This window comes from Nerophis ophidion, linkage group LG01, assembly GCF_033978795.1.
Source record: "Nerophis ophidion isolate RoL-2023_Sa linkage group LG01, RoL_Noph_v1.0, whole genome shotgun sequence".
Taxonomy (NCBI): Eukaryota; Metazoa; Chordata; class Actinopteri; order Syngnathiformes; family Syngnathidae; genus Nerophis; species Nerophis ophidion.
This window is the reverse complement of record NC_084611.1, coordinates 40,177,861-40,193,729: the sequence shown is the minus strand read 5'-3', so window position 1 is coordinate 40,193,729 and position 15,869 is coordinate 40,177,861. Positions and strand designations below refer to the sequence as shown.

General features: G+C 38.9%; 1 protein-coding gene across 1 annotated transcript; it reads right to left on the bottom strand.

Annotated features, from left to right (window-relative positions):
- Positions 1–7,469: 7,469 nt before the first annotated feature.
- Positions 7,470–15,255, bottom strand: LOC133554261 (gastrula zinc finger protein XlCGF57.1-like). The gene is made up of 2 exons (XM_061902776.1): positions 14,954–15,255; positions 7,470–10,031 (listed from the first exon to the last, which is right to left on the bottom strand). Exons 1-2 carry the CDS (start codon positions 15,036–15,038, stop codon positions 8,302–8,304), a joined length of 1,815 nt encoding a protein of 604 aa, XP_061758760.1. The 5' UTR covers positions 15,039–15,255; the 3' UTR covers positions 7,470–8,301.
- Positions 15,256–15,869: the final 614 nt, after the last annotated feature.

Genomic DNA, 15,869 nt, shown 5'->3' with positions numbered 1-15,869 from the left:
CCTTATGTTTTGATACTTTTTGCAAACTATTTTAGGTTTTTTGAGCATCAGAAACATACTGGAATGATCAGATTCATGGTCATTTATTTATTAGAGCACTTGAATTTCCATATTAACAACATAGCCCAAAGTCATCCGAGAGGAACTCAAAGTAAAGCCGCTGCTCCTCCACATCAAGAGGAGCCAGATGAGGTGGTTCGGGCATCTGGTCAGGATGCCACCCGAACGCCTCCCGAGGGAGGTGTTTAGGGCACGTTCAACCGGTAGGAGGCCACGGGGAAGACCCAGGACACGTTGGGAAGACTATGTCTCCCGGCTGGCCTGGGAACGCCTCGGGATCCCCCGGGAAGAGCTAGACGAAGTGGCTGGGGAGAGGGAAGTCTGGGCTTCCCTGCTTAGGCTGCTGCCCCCGCGACCCGACCTTGGATAAGCGGAAGAAGATGGATGGATGGACAACACAGCCATTATCTACCAAAATGTATTGCGCATACATTTCAACACAGATAGGATGTAAAGCTACAGATATATTTCATTGATACATTAGTAAAATGTTACAATGTAATATGATATAGGTTTCTGTTTCCACAGAAACAGAAACGTATCTTGCAGAGAAGGCTCCGACACTGTTATCCACACAGTGTGATAATAGTTTGGTCCCTCGGGCCCACCATCTCGGGTAGGCCCCATTCTGCGTTTGCACATTGGGCAAGAGCCGTGTACAGCGTCCAGTTTTTATTTTGACCTCCACAGTTATCTGCCCAAAAGAGTGTGCAAGGGGAAGAATCAAGAACAATACATTTAATGAAGGTGCTTGCAACGTCCTGGGCCAATCTTCCAAATATCCCCTCGTGCCATAATATCACATAATCAGGTTGACCGTCGGCCCCCATTCGTGCAAATGTCTCATTAAAGACAATAAGGCGACTGACAAAGAAGCTCCGATTGGTCCCTTGAGATACTAGGTTTTTCTGTTGTATCTAGGCGGTTATGTGGTAGTTGCTAGGTTCTGCCATGCGCGTAACAGCTTACTTACGGAACAAATTACAATATCGCATACACTAATGTAAAGCATATCACCTAGGAACTCCAAAATTATTATCAGCTCAGTTTTGACCATAATTGAGTTACTGGGTTTTGCCTTTGGACGGGAGATCATTTGATAGTAAAAGTAGCAGCAGCAGCATTAATTGGGACTTATGTTGTCCCTGCCAATTACAGTCTGAGGACCGCTTACAAACACCCAAAAGCGAAGGATTTTAGTCGCGAGAAATGGATCTAAAAGATTTTATTGAAATCGCGAAGGTTATACCTTCATGTACAAACCTTGTTTCCATATGAGTTGGGAAATTGTGTCAGATGCAAATAATCATTAACTTTAGAATTTGATGCCAGCAACACGTGACAAAGAAGTTGGGAAAGGTGGCAATAAATACTGATAAAGTTGAGGAATGCTCATCAAACACTTATTTGGAACATCCCACGGGTGGGTGGCATGATTGGGTATAAAAACAGTTTCCCAAAAAATGCTCAGTCCTTCACAAGAAAGGATGGGGCATTTTACACCCCTTTGTCCACAACTGCGTGAGCAAAGAGTCAAACAGTTTAAGAACAACGTTTCCGGACTGTTGAACGACTGAAGCTCTACATAAAACAAGAATGGGGAAGAATTCCACTTTCAAAGCTTCAACAATTAGTTTCCTCAGTTCCCTAACGTTTTTTCAGTGTTGTTAAAAGAAAAGGTGATGTAACACAGTGGTGAACATGCCCTTTCCCAACTCTTTTGGCACGTGTTGCAGCCAAGAACTTCTAAGTTAACTATTATTTGCAAAAAAAAAATTAAGTTTATGAGTTTGAACATCAAATACGTTGTCTTTGTAGTGCAATCAATTGAATATGGTAAATGGGTCGTACTTGTATAGCGCTTTTCTACCCCCTTTTTAAGGAGCCCAAAGCACTTTGACAGTATTTTCCACATTGGCCCATTCACACACACATTCACACACTGACGGCGGGAGCTGCCATGCAAGGCGCTCACCACGCACCCATCAGGAGCAAGGGTGAAGTGTCTTGCCCAAGGACACAACGGACGTGACTAGGATGGTAGAAGGTGGGGATTGAACCAATAACCCTCAGGTTGCTGGCACAGCCACTCTACCAACTTTGCCACGCCGTACCCCTATGGGTTGAAAATGATTTGCAAATCATTGTATTCCGTTTATATTTACATCTAACACAATTTCCCAACTCATATGGAAACGGGGTTTTTATAAATGGCACAATTGATCAATTGAATGATGGTTCAGGTATGGCGTCAACACTTGTATTAAATAAGGCCAAATACCACAAACGCTGCAGAAGCTACTGTAGTAGTTCTCGTGTTAAAAGGGCTCGAAAGCATGAGGATCATGCTGTCCCCTCCTCATTAAGTCCTAAAAAGCTTTGATCAAGTCATCCCCAAACCAGTGGTATTCATTGTGTGATATGTGAAGGGGAGGATATGAAAGATCTGCACAAGGCATTAACAAAAAATGTTGATTCCAAAATGAAAAGCTGGGCGGAATCTAGTAAAGATTTTGAACTTCTTGGGAGATTAGTTACTCAAGCGTCTGATGTGCATGCAGCAGATGTGTACTATCATACCAAATGTTATCTGAACTTGAGATATGCAGCACAAGTTGCACAACATTAAACATCTTCCAGCATATCAGAAGAAGAAGCGTCTACCAGTGAATCCAAGGAAACCTTTGACCTTCTGACCCTAGCACAAATTGTTGCCCAAGTTGAGGATTCAGATTGCTCCTTCACAATTTCAAATTTAAAGGCCTACTGTAACCCACTACTACCGACCACACAGTCTGATAGTTTATTTATCAATGATGAAATATTAGCATTGCAACACATGCCAATACAGCCGGTTTAGTTTGCTAAATTACAATTTTAAATTTCCCGCGGAGTTTCTTGTTGAAAACGTCGCGGAATGATGACGCGGAATGATGACGCATGCGTGTGACGTCTCGGTTCGGAGGGGACATATTAGCCCAGCACCACACACGGCTAAAAGTAGTCTCTTTTCATCGCATAATTACACAGTAATTTGGACATCTGTGTTGCTGAATCTTTTGCAATTTTTTCAATTAATAATGGAGACGTCAAATAAGAAAGCTGTTGGTGGAAAGTGGTGGATTGCAGCTGCCTTTAGCAACCGAGACACAGCCAGTGTTTCGTTGCTTCTTGTGAAGCTTTAACACAAACCGGTCAAGCGAACATGTTTTCTCTACGTAAACCAGCAAGTTTTTGGATGGGAAAATTGTGATATTACCGGAGACTTCAGTGGATTATAGGACTTCCTCCTTCAGCTCAAAAAGGCAGCTGTGATCTTGGCTCCTCCATTGGCTTCTCTGAGAGACACTGGCGTTCACTGCAGCCATCTGACTTTCAGGTATGACTTTACAATCTCACTAAAACACTATTAAAACAATAAGCAGATAAGGGATCTTCCAAAATTATCCTAGTAAATGTGTCTAATTACACCTGAAACAGTCCCACTGCCGCCGCCTGGAGCCGTCGCTTTTTTTTTTTTTTTTCTGCTTCACTCATCCTCTCTCAAATTAATGGGGAAATTGTCGCTTTCTCAGTCCGAATAGCTCTTGCTGCTGGAGGCTCACATTATAAACGACGTGAGGATGTGAAAATCCCTACAATCCGTGACGTTACGCGTACATCGTCTGCTACTTCTGGTAAAGGCAAGGCTTTTTTATTAGCGACCAAAAGTTTCAAACTTTATCATCGATGTTCTCTACTAAATCCTTTCAGCAAAAATATGGTAATATCGCGAAATGATCAAGTATGACACATAGAATGGACCTGCTATCCCCGTTTAAAAAAGAAAATCTCATTTCAGTAGGCCTTTAAAGTCAATGAGGATAAAAACTGAATATTCACAATTTTGGAATGTGGGGATGGAAAAGCTTGACAACAAAGAATTGGGAGCCATACTGGACCCATTTGCCAGATTCCAGTACAGCTTCTTCACTGAGGGTGCAAGAAGTCTTGGAGCGTGCGCTGCAAGTGCTTGAAATCTGGGGTCTGTTGCACCTCATTGTTAAAGTTAAAGCACCAATGATTGTCACACACACACAATGTGTGGTGAAATTTGTCCTCTGCATTTGTGTGGTTGTGGGGGTGCATGCACCAACATTCAGGGTCCAGCACACTAACCTGGATGCGCACACTTGGTGCAGCTTTTGTCAAGTAAATGGGGAACAGCAACAACAATTTGATTGGCCGCTGTGGCGACCCCAAAGGTCACCGGCGCGGTATGTCCTGAGCTACACCTGTGCCAAATTTGGCGCTTTTAGACAAAAGTGAACGAAAATATTCCTAAGGGCCTCCACTAACATTGACAAAAAGGTTTCTAAACTCGCTTCCGGAACGCTATAGTATTTATTTATTTATTTAATTATTATTATTTATTATTATTTAATACGCTAATCTGTATTTGCTTTTTTTTCTTTCCTTGTTGTTGAATGTGCCTTGACTGTTGAGTGAATTATAATTGTATGTTTGTTGTTCAATAAAAAATAAAAATAAAGTATTTATCATTTCCGTACTACGTCTTGTCTGTCCAGTTATTTTTGCTCTTTTATCTTTTTTATTTTATTTTTGTAACTATTTTTTATTATTATTATTTATTAATATTTAATACTCTATTTGTATTTTTTTTTGCTTTTGTTTTCTTCCGTTGTTGTTGAACGTGCTTTGACTGTTGAGTGAATTATAATTGTGTTTGTTTTATGATAAAAATAAAAAACGAAAATAAAGTATTTATGATTTCCGTATAACGTATTGTCGCTCCAATTTTTTCCCCCTTTTTATCTTTTTGATCTTTAATTTTTATATTTTCATTATTATTATTATTTATTCATATTTAGTAATCTACCTGTATTTGCTTTTGTTTTCTTCCCTTATTGTTTAATGTGCCTTTACTGTTGAGTGAATTTAAATTGTATGTTTGTTGTTCAATAAAAATAAAGTATTTATAATTTCCGTATTACGTATTGTCTCGCCAGTTACTGGCTGAGAAACAAGGGAGTGGAGATGTCCCCATTCACTAGAGAAGAGATCAAATGTGGTATTTTTTTTAAAAAAGGACTGTAACATAGAAATGTTTCTTAACATTATTATGCTCCAAGCAAAACATGTTCTACATGAATATCAATTTATGGAAGTAAGTTCTACATTTTCTAATTGACTTAATGGGTTACGATTATATATCACATCTTGGAAGATGATCAAGAGTACAAAAGCCCTTAAATTGATATCTTTGTTAAAAACATCTTTAAAGTGATTTAGGCAGCCCTTTTTCTTTTCTTTTTGTTTATATTTTTAGTATTATTACTCTTATTTGTATTTGCTTTTGTTATTTTTTCCTTGATGTTGAAAGTGCCTTGACATGTGTGCGAATTATAAATGTATGTTTGTTGTTCAATAAAAAATAAAAAAAATTAAAACTTTGAACTCATGGGGAAAAAATCGCTTCTGAGACTGGTATTTCTAAAACATTTTTTTACTATTATCAATCAAATCTTGGAGGATGACTAAGAGTACAAAAGCCCTTGATTTGATATCTTTGTTAAAAAAACATTTAAAGTGATTTTGATAAACCTTTTTGTCTTTTTTGTTCATATTTGTTATTATTATCATTTATTAATATTTAATACTCTATCTGTATTTGCTTTTTTTTTTCTTTCCTTGACACGTTTTGCTGATGTCGTGATTTGTTCAACCTGATGTGTAGATTGTTGGTTATGTTGATGGTGCCTTGACTTCTGTGCGCATTATAACAGTGATTGTTGTTCAATAAAAACAATAAAAATAAATAAAAATAAAATTTATTTTTAATTTCTGTATTATGTATTGTCTCTCCGCTGTGTGCCTATTTGTACTTGCAACAACAAAAACACGAGCCAAAAGGCGAATTTGTTGAAGTTTTCAAATCATAAAACACGTAGGGCTGAAATTTTTGATTTCGCAATGCATTGTGGGGGCTGGGTAGCCATTGTTGCGGGACGAAGTTGTTGTTTACATGGTTGTGACCGAGAGAGAAACCCACTGGATTAAAATGGATCTTACGAAAGACAAAAAAATCTTGGGACTTTATCAAAACAAATTGGACCCAGTTCCAAAGGCTCGCCACCTTTAACAATAGGTCAAGCTGGGGGAATTGATCCATTTGAGCAAGCTGCCAAAGGTGTAGAGCGAACGAGGGCGTGTTCTTAGCTGCTCTGACGCGGGAAATTGGCCCGCCATCTTGAAGTGGTGATGAGGGGCCGGCGAGCAGCTTAAACTGACAGTTGACAGGTAGAAAACAAAGATGGTGTTCAGCGTGTTCCTGTTGAAAATAGGAATCGGGGGATTACTTTTCACAAGTAAGATTTTACATTAACGTACTATATTGGTTGTATTTTGTGAAAATAATATTACCACAGAGTTGAAAAGGAGCAAATATCTTCCATATTTGTATGTAAAAATCACAAAGAAATCTTCTGGGGGAGGATGACAGGGGTTTGGTTTACAAACTTTCAGCCCCACTCAAAACAAAATTCACATATAATAGATCAGGGGCCGGCAACCCGCGGCTCTGGAGCCGCATGCGGCTCTTTAGCGCCGCCCTAGTGGCTCTCTGGAGCTCTTTAAAAAATATATGAAAAATGGAAATGATGAGGGGAAAAATACATATTTTTTGTTTTAATTTGGTTTTTGTAGGAGGAAAAATATGACACCAACCTCCCTAATTGTTATAAAGCACACTATTTATATTAAACATGCTTCACTGATTCGAGTATTTGGCGAGCGCCCTTTTGTCCTACTAATTTTGGCGGTCCTTGAATTCACCCTAGATTGTTTACATGCATAACTTTCTCCGACTTTCTCAGACGTGATTTATGCCAATTCTTTTTCCTGTCTCATTTTGTCCACCAAACTTATAACGTTGTGCATGAATGCACAAAGGTGAGTTTTGTTGATGTTATTGACTTGTGTGGAGTGTTAAACAAACATATTTGGTCACTGCAAGACTGCAAGCTAATCAATGCTAAAATGCTATTTAGGCTAGCTATATGTACATATTGCATTATTATGCCTCATTTGTAGCTATATTTGATCTCATTTAGTTTCTTTTAAGTCCTCATAATTGAATTTATATCTCATGACACACTATCTGTATGTAATATGGCTTTTAATTTTTTGCGGCTCCAGACAGATTTGTTTTTGTACATTTGGTCCAATATGGCTCTTTCAACATTTTGGGTTGCCGACCCCTGACCTACAGCATATAGCATTTCAAGTGGAGAAATTGAAGAAATGTATTTAATTGTGTCCCATTTTGCCCTCCATACTTCTGGCATCCCACTAATGGTTTTAAAAAGAATTGTTCAAATGTTTGAAGAATAGAAAATTCCAACACATGATTGAATGTTTCAGTTTATTTTAAGTTCAGACATTGACAATGAAGTCATCTGCTTCGACACACATTCATGCCCATACATGGTTAGACATTATATCATTGCTCCGTTACAAAATGGAGCTAATTCCTGCACTAACCAAGTCATCCTTACATCAAACACTGTGGCCTTAAAAAGATTGCTAATTATTTTAGCTCGAGTGTTATACAATTGTATTTGCTGGAGTTCTGCGTTTTTGGATAAGTATCATAAACATGTTACAGCAGGAGGTTGCAACACCCCGTATTTACAAACAAATAGTAATAAAAAAGTATTGTTTCCTCCTTTATCTTATGTTTGTCACAGGGCACATCTTATTTATGTGTTGAAATAAATATGAGTGTAGTTGAACATTGAGGATACCTTGAACTTGCACTTGTGAAAATGTACAACCCCATTACGCACCATTCTCACAACACAAATACCATTACATGATCATTAATATACACATATAAAAGGGGAAGGTGAAAAAAATTCCACCATCCATGTTGTTCGAAACAATCAAAAGTTGTGTAACTGCTGTTCTGAGCGCCACACTAACCTCAAAACTCATGAGGGAATTTGGTTTCACACACACACACACAGGTAATCAATTTTTGGTTACTTCTCACATTTGACATTACACTTCTATAATTTAACAATTTATTTAATAGACACTTATCAGGAATGTTTTTATTTTCAGTTGTGTTTATGTTCATTTGAACAATGAAAGGAGTATTCTCATGTGTGCATAAAATGCTCCCTTGTTTCCCATATAATGATTCTGACCATCACTTTAAGCCCTTTGTGGAATTTGTGATTAATGGCTATTGACTGATTCAATGATCGAAGGTGGGTTCTTACCAGAGTGTGTCGGCATGTGCATAATTACACTCTTAGTTTCTCTTCTGTGTACGTTTGCGTGAGTTACCATAGTTGCCTTCTGTGTAAATCCTTTACCACAAACTGGGCAAACAAATGGTTTTTCTCCTGTATGGATTCTCATGTGTAGTCGGACACTTGACTTTTGAGTAAATCTTTTCAAGCAAGCTGAGCAACTGAAGGGTTTTTCTCCTGTGTGCGTTCTCATGTGACATTCCAACAGGTATTTCGTTGGGAATCTTTTCACACAAACTGTACAATTGTGAGTTTTTTCACCAGTGTGGGTTTTCATGTGATAAGTCAAATTGCTCCTTTGAGAATAACTTTTACCACAAACTGAACAGCTGAATGGTTTTTCTAATGTGTGCGTTCTCATGTGGTAAGTCAAGTTAGTATTTTGAGTATAGCTTTTGCCGCAAACTGAACAGCAGAATGGTTTTTCTCCAGTGTGTGTTCTAATATGTCTTGCCAGATGTTTTTTATAAAAGTATCTTTTACCACAATCTGAACAACTTAACGTTTTTTCTGTGTTGTGCTTTAATGTGTGACGAGTCAAACTTGCTCTCGATAAACAGTTTCTACCACACACCGAACAGATAAATCTTTCGCCTGTGTGCAATTTCATATGTTGAGTCAATTTGCACTTTTGAGTACAGCTTTTACCACAAACTAAGCAAATAGCTTTTTCTTTTGTGTGGGTTCTCACGTGATCAGTCATATGTATCTTTTGAGAAAAACTTTTATCACAAACTGAACAACTAAACGGTTTATCTCCAGTGTGTGTTTGCATGTGTACAGTCAAATTGCTCTTGTGAGAAAAGCTTTTGCCACACGCTGAACAATTGAATGGTTTTTCTCCAGTGTGTGTTCTTATATGTAGAGTCAAATGGTTCTTTTGAAAAAACCTTTTACCGCAAACCGAACAACGAAATGTTTTTTCTCCAGTGTGTTTCATTATGTGCCGAGTCAAACCTGGTGTAGTAAAAAACCTTTTAGTACAAAATGGGCAGTTGAAACGTTTATCACCTCTCTTCTCTTCAGAGCAATGAGCGTGTTTGTTGTCAGTGTGAGTCCTCATATCGCCTTCACAGTCTGTATCGCTGCTCAAAGATTCTTCAGACCCGTCTTCGGCCTCGCTATCGGATAGTGGAGCTAACAATTTGTCTTCTCGAGGTTCCTTTTCATCATCTTCAATCTTCACAGCGACAACAGTCACTGGCAACTTGGTGAGATCAGCATCCTCCTGAGGATCTGGAAGACATTCTTTCTCCGGAGTGTTCCAAAGTTCTTCCTCTTCCTCTTCCTCTTCCTCTTCTTCTTTGACATAGGGGAGCTGTGGATCCTCCTGCTTCACAGAAGAGCTCCCCCCGTGAGGAGGAAATTCTTCTGATTGACCAATAAGCTGCTGGATGTCTGTCGGAGAACAACGAAACGTCTCAAGTGGTTTCTCTTTATGGTCTTCGGTCTTCAGAGAAACAGCAGTCAGTGGCAATTTAGTAAAATCAGCATTCGCTGGCCCTACAAGACCCTTTCCCTCCCGTGTGATCAAGAATTCCTCCACTTCGTCTTTAAATTGGTGGGGTTGTGGAGCCTCTTGTTTCACAATGATGCACGTGGCCTGTGGCAAAGGGGGGATTCCTTCTGAATGAACAATCAGCTGATGGACATCTACAGGACACAAACACACTTTAAGCTCAGACATGGTCCATGAAATCTCCTTGAACTTGCAACACACATTTTTTCTACGTCAGTGGTTCCCAGACTTTTTTCACCAGGTACCGCCTCAAAAAATACTCAGCTCTCCAAGTATCAGCATAAAAATCAACATTAGAACACTGTATTTAAATAATGAATCAAATCTTTGGCGTGCCGCTAAATTGAGCCTGCGTACCACTAGTGGTACCCATACCACAGTTTGAGAATCCCTGTACATGTGTATGGTGTTACTAGCCATTCATTTAGTAGCTTGTCAGAATGATGGATCAATGTTTATATGACTAGGACAAGTAAAGATCTGGCCCGCCTAACTGCGGTTAGTTAATTCAAAATGATTAATCACTAGAAGGTTGTGGCCATCCAGCGAGACGTTGATCAAATTTGACATTCAACTGGCTTGCGTCACCTTTTTTGAACCTCTGTGAGGATTATGAATAATTCTTCATCTAAACGGAAAGATATGAACATCCCATCAGTCGGCATCCTTCCATCATTCTTCACAATTCGATTCAGGAGCAACGATTTGATTATAAATACATTTTTTCTAAATCCATAATAATCATATTGTATATTATTTTTAAATTCTATATTGTTACTGTCATAAATTCCTGATTATGACCCACTGCTTTTTTCCCCACACTTTGAACCCTGCGGCTTATAAAACAGAGTATTTGGATTTTTGGCCGCTGGCAGCTATAATAGAAATAAATGTATTTAAGATGCTGCAGTGTCTTGCCATTTATCGGCAATGCTTTTTTTGGCAACCAAAGTGTCATTCAGTCTTCCGTCCGTACATAGCGTTTCTACTTGTATGGGTTCCTCATTCATCACTCTCTGCAAAATTTGTAAGTTTCATAGTATAACAAAAACTGTTCCCTTGTGGGATGTCAGCGGGAGTGTTTTCATGCATATTTGTACGTGGTATCGCTACATTTTCATGAATTTAATACACGTGGAAATTAATTTAACTGTTTGTTATACCGAGTTAATTGTTTTTTAAAGTTACAACTGATAAACACGTATCTAGTGAAACGAAAACACACACACACACACACACATATACACGTATATATATATATATATACACGTATATATATGTATATATATATATGTCTTGATTGGATTATCCGGAGAATAGTGCTCGATACCGTGGTAGAGCGCAATATGTAGGTGTGGGAAAAAAATCACAAGACTACTTCATCTCTACAGATCTGTTTCATGAGGGGTTCCCTCAATCATCAGGAGATTTTAATGGAAGCATTCACATACAATGGTTTATATAGAGCACAGAGTGGGTGGGTACAAGCAGGCGTAGGGTGTGGTGATTGGCTCATGTGTTACCTAGGAGGTGTTTCCGTCTATGGCGGCATGTTGAAATGATTTCACTGCGCTTGTTGAGGGATGATAGATCTGGATGATATATAATAAACAGTTTCTCTTTTAAGCATAGGTTGCATCTTTTATTACCACTGTTGTAAGGTGTGCTGGATGCAAGAATTTGCCATGTTATTGAATATTCAACATTATTGTCTTTGAGGTTCCAAATGTGTTTGCTGAGTTCTGTAGAATTCTGCAAAGTCTGGTTTCTAAAGGAGGCGTTGTGATTATTCCATCTTGTTTTGAACGCTCCTTCGGTTAATCCTACGTACGTGTCGGATGTGTTAATGTCCTTGCGTATTACCTTTGCTTGGTAAACGACTGATGTCTGTAGGCACCTTCCGTTGAGAGGGCAATCAGGTTTCTTGCGACAGTTACATTCATTATTGGTTTCAGAGTCGTTTAGTCTGGGGGTAGGCAGTCCTTTTGCAATGCGTTTGAATAAGAAAATCTCATTTCAGTAGGCCTTTAAAGGGGAACATTATCACCAGACCTTTGTAAGCGTCAATATATACCTTGATGTTGCAGAAAAAAGACCATATATTTTTTTAACCGATTTACGGACTCTAATTGGGTGAATTTTGGCGAATTAAACGCCTTTCTATTTATCGTTCTCAGAGTGATGATGTCAGAACGTGACGTCACCTAGGTAGTCAATGCCATTTTCTCCACCACATTACACGCAGCAAGTCAAATCAGCGATGTTATTTTTCGCTTTTTCGATTGTTTTCCGGTACCTTGGAGACATCATGCCTCGTCGGTGTGTTGTCGGAGGGTGTAACAACACGATCAGGGACGGATTCAAGTTGATTTACGTAGAATGTGCATCGATTAGTACGGCTTGCTAATCGATGCTAACATGCTATTTAGGCTAGCTGTATGTACATATTGCATTGTTATGCCTCATTTGTAGCTATATTTGCATCCAACCTTTCCCTCCATCCACATTTAATGCCAAACAAACACATACCAATCGACGGATTTAAGTTGCTCCAGTGACAAGAGATGCGAAAGTCCCTCGTTTGGTTTTTACCGGCGATGCTACGACAGAGATGGCAAGAATGTCTGGATATCCTGCGACACTCAAAGCAGATGCATTCCCAACGATAAAGTCAACGAAATCACAAAGGTGAGTTTTTTGATGTTGTTGACTTATGTGCTAATCAGACATAATTGGTCGCGGCATGACTGCCAGCTAATCGATGCTGACATGCTATTTAGGCTAGCTGTATGTACATTTGTAGTTGTATTTGCATCCAGCGTTTCCTTCCACCCACATTTAATGCCAAACAAACACTTACCAATCAACGTGTTTAAGTTGATCCAGTGTCACAAGATGCGAAACTTCCGAACGAATGGTCTGCACATTTTACCGGCGATGCTAAGGCAAACATGGCCGAATAGCGTCAATAGCTATTCGCTCAATAGCTTCAGTTTCTGCTTCAATTTCGTTTTTGCCTCCATACTCCAACCATCCGTTTCAATACATGCGTAATCTGGTGAATAGCTGAAATGCAAGTCTGAATCCAAGGTAATGTCGCTATATCTTGCTTTGCTATCCACCATTTGTTTGTGTTGGCATCGCTATGTGACGTCACAGGGAAATGGACAGTGGCTCCGCAGATAGCGAAAATCAGGCACTTAAAAGCTTTTTTTAGGGATATTCCGGGATGGGTAAAATTTTGAAAAAAACTTCGAAAAATAAACTAAGCCACTGGGACCTGATTTTTTTCGGTTTTAACCCTTCTGAAATTGTGTTAATGTTCCCCTTTAATATTCTTTTCACAAAATACAACCAATAGTGCGTTAATGTCAAATTTTACTTGTGAAAATTAATCTTACGATTTCTATTTTCAACAGTCCACTCATTTGAGCAGTAAAATCCTGAACATCATCTTTGTTTTCTACCTGTCAACTGTCAGTTTAGGCCGAATTATGCACCCCCGCCGTACAATGCACCCCCTGGCGGGAGCGCGCTTATGTCACTTGCTTGCATCACTCGTCTCGAAAAGTATCTAAACTTGGCTCGGAAATCGCCTCTTTCGGCAACTAAAAGTACATAAGGTGAAATAATCCAAGTTTTCTTTACTTGTGGATGGATTCAAAATTGTGAGCCTTTAATGATTTCGTCGTCATTCAAGTGGCTGAAATCGCCCCTTTCGGCATAAAAAAAAGTACATAAGGTGAAATAATCCAAGTTTTCCTTACTTGTGGATGGATTCAAAATTGTGAGCCTTTAATGATTTCGCCGTCATTCAAGTGCCTTTAATGCCGTCTTAAACTTAATTTTTTTTCCAAATTTAAGTTATTTACTGAATCTGAATGAGCCTTTAGGGCTTTGCACTTTGTTTATTATATATATACCTATATTTTTTTGTATTCCATATTTGTTACTTTGAATTTACAACCCCCTGGTGCTGTTTTGTACTGTTTTTATAATGTTTTATACTGTTGTTGGACTTACTTTGATTATTGTTCCTCAACTGTTTGTAAGTGTTGAAATTTATAAATAAACATAAAAAAACAACAACAAAAACTCGACTGTAATGACCGAAGTGGCTGAAATCGCCTCTTTCGGCAAAAAATAAAAATTACATAAAATGAAATAATCCAAGTTTTCCTTACTTGTGGATGGATTCAAAATTGTGAGCCTTTAAAGATTTCGCTGTCATTCAGGCTATTCAGATAAGGCGAAAACAATAACCATTTAATATTGGAATATTTGCTGTCCCGAAAATGTAGTATTGTCTACCTTGACAGCTTACTGTAAAGAATATATACACCTAAGTAAGCCTCTATATGTACTTTTTTTAGAGACATCAAGGAGAACAAATGTTTGCTGCTTCATTCGAAGTGTTGTTGTGATCCAATACTCGCATTTTCAAATTATGACATTTTATTTAACTTTAAGAAGCTCATGGGTGGATGGATGAATAAATAAATGAATGCATCTGATATCTACCATTGATTTGGTTTTAAGAAGTTTCAAATTGAACATTCACAAATAACCTTAATAAAAGTACCCGAAGTACCAGAGGCAGAGTTATGGTGGGGGTGCATTTTCAGGCATCACCTTCAGTGCAGCTGCCTGAGAATGCACCCCCCATCTATCTCTGGCTAGGAACCTCATAGAGACGTGACATTCGCCCTGGTGACTCATCATAGACCCCCCCCCCCCCCCCCCTGTGTACAGTGAAAACCATGTGATGATCGGACCTCCAGAGGCGGAGTTGGGGGGGCAGCACCTTTAGACCAGCTGGCTCCTCATCACCACTTCAAGATGGCGGCCGAATTTCTCGCGTCCCAGCAGCCAATGCTGCGTCTACTTATAAGATGTCTACGAGCCACAAGCTGCTAGCTTTTCCAAGCTAACAAACATGGCAGTTCTTTGTTTATCTTGCACAAAATGGTCGGCTAATTTCGCATCAACACACTGTTCAAGGGATTGCAATGGCCTCCAAAAATACGTTGTCGGAAACATCATTCCGCTCACTCACCGTTTTGTGTAGGTTTCAGCGTTATATCCGTTAATGATTGGCTCGAAATAGCCGACGCTATTTTAGCATAGCAATGTTCTTCCATGTTTTATTAAGTCTTGAATCTTTACTTCAGATAACGCTGCATCGCCCCTAAACGTCCGTTCCGTGGGCTTGAGAAAAGTGTCTTTGAAGTACGTATTGCTATATTTGCTATTAATCTATGTCGCGGTTATATCGCAAATTTTGAACTTCCAATGAAAGCTACCGCCGCCCAGTCAGCCATCTTGTTCGCCACCAAGGTTTTTCGCTTAGTCAGTACACAGCCGATCCACGCATGCGCATAGACGACGTCATTTCCTGTTAATTTATTTAATGGCAGGTTTTAATTAAAATGTAAATCGTATGAGAAATACAATTGAGTTAGACCGAAATCAAACCCACCAAAAATAACGGAAGTACATATATAATGCAACGAGTTGAGTAAAAATACAAGAAATGGTACAAAACTAAGGAAAGAAAGAAAAAATAAAGCTAACTACAACCGATTTAACAATGCAGACGACAATCAGCATCAAAGTATCTGGTGATTATTTATTGAATAGGTTGCATATTTTAACTGGCTTTTGGTCTACCATGTGTTTATTTTTTTTAAAACTTATCTGTAGCGGTAAAGTCCTATACTATTACTGCTACTGGTTGCCGAATATAAATGAAGCTAGTTCAGACGTGTGCAGCCGGCTAATAATTCATGTCCAAAATTGTGTCCATGTTTAACAAAAATATTTAATTTCATAAGGTCACATTTATACAACACACTTTGTACAAAAACAGAAAATACACGGGAGCAAACAAATACCAGCCTGGCACAGTCAAAAACTGTTGCGCCTCTACTCAGCAACACCTGAGCAACATCCCGACTCCTCCCTAAATAGAC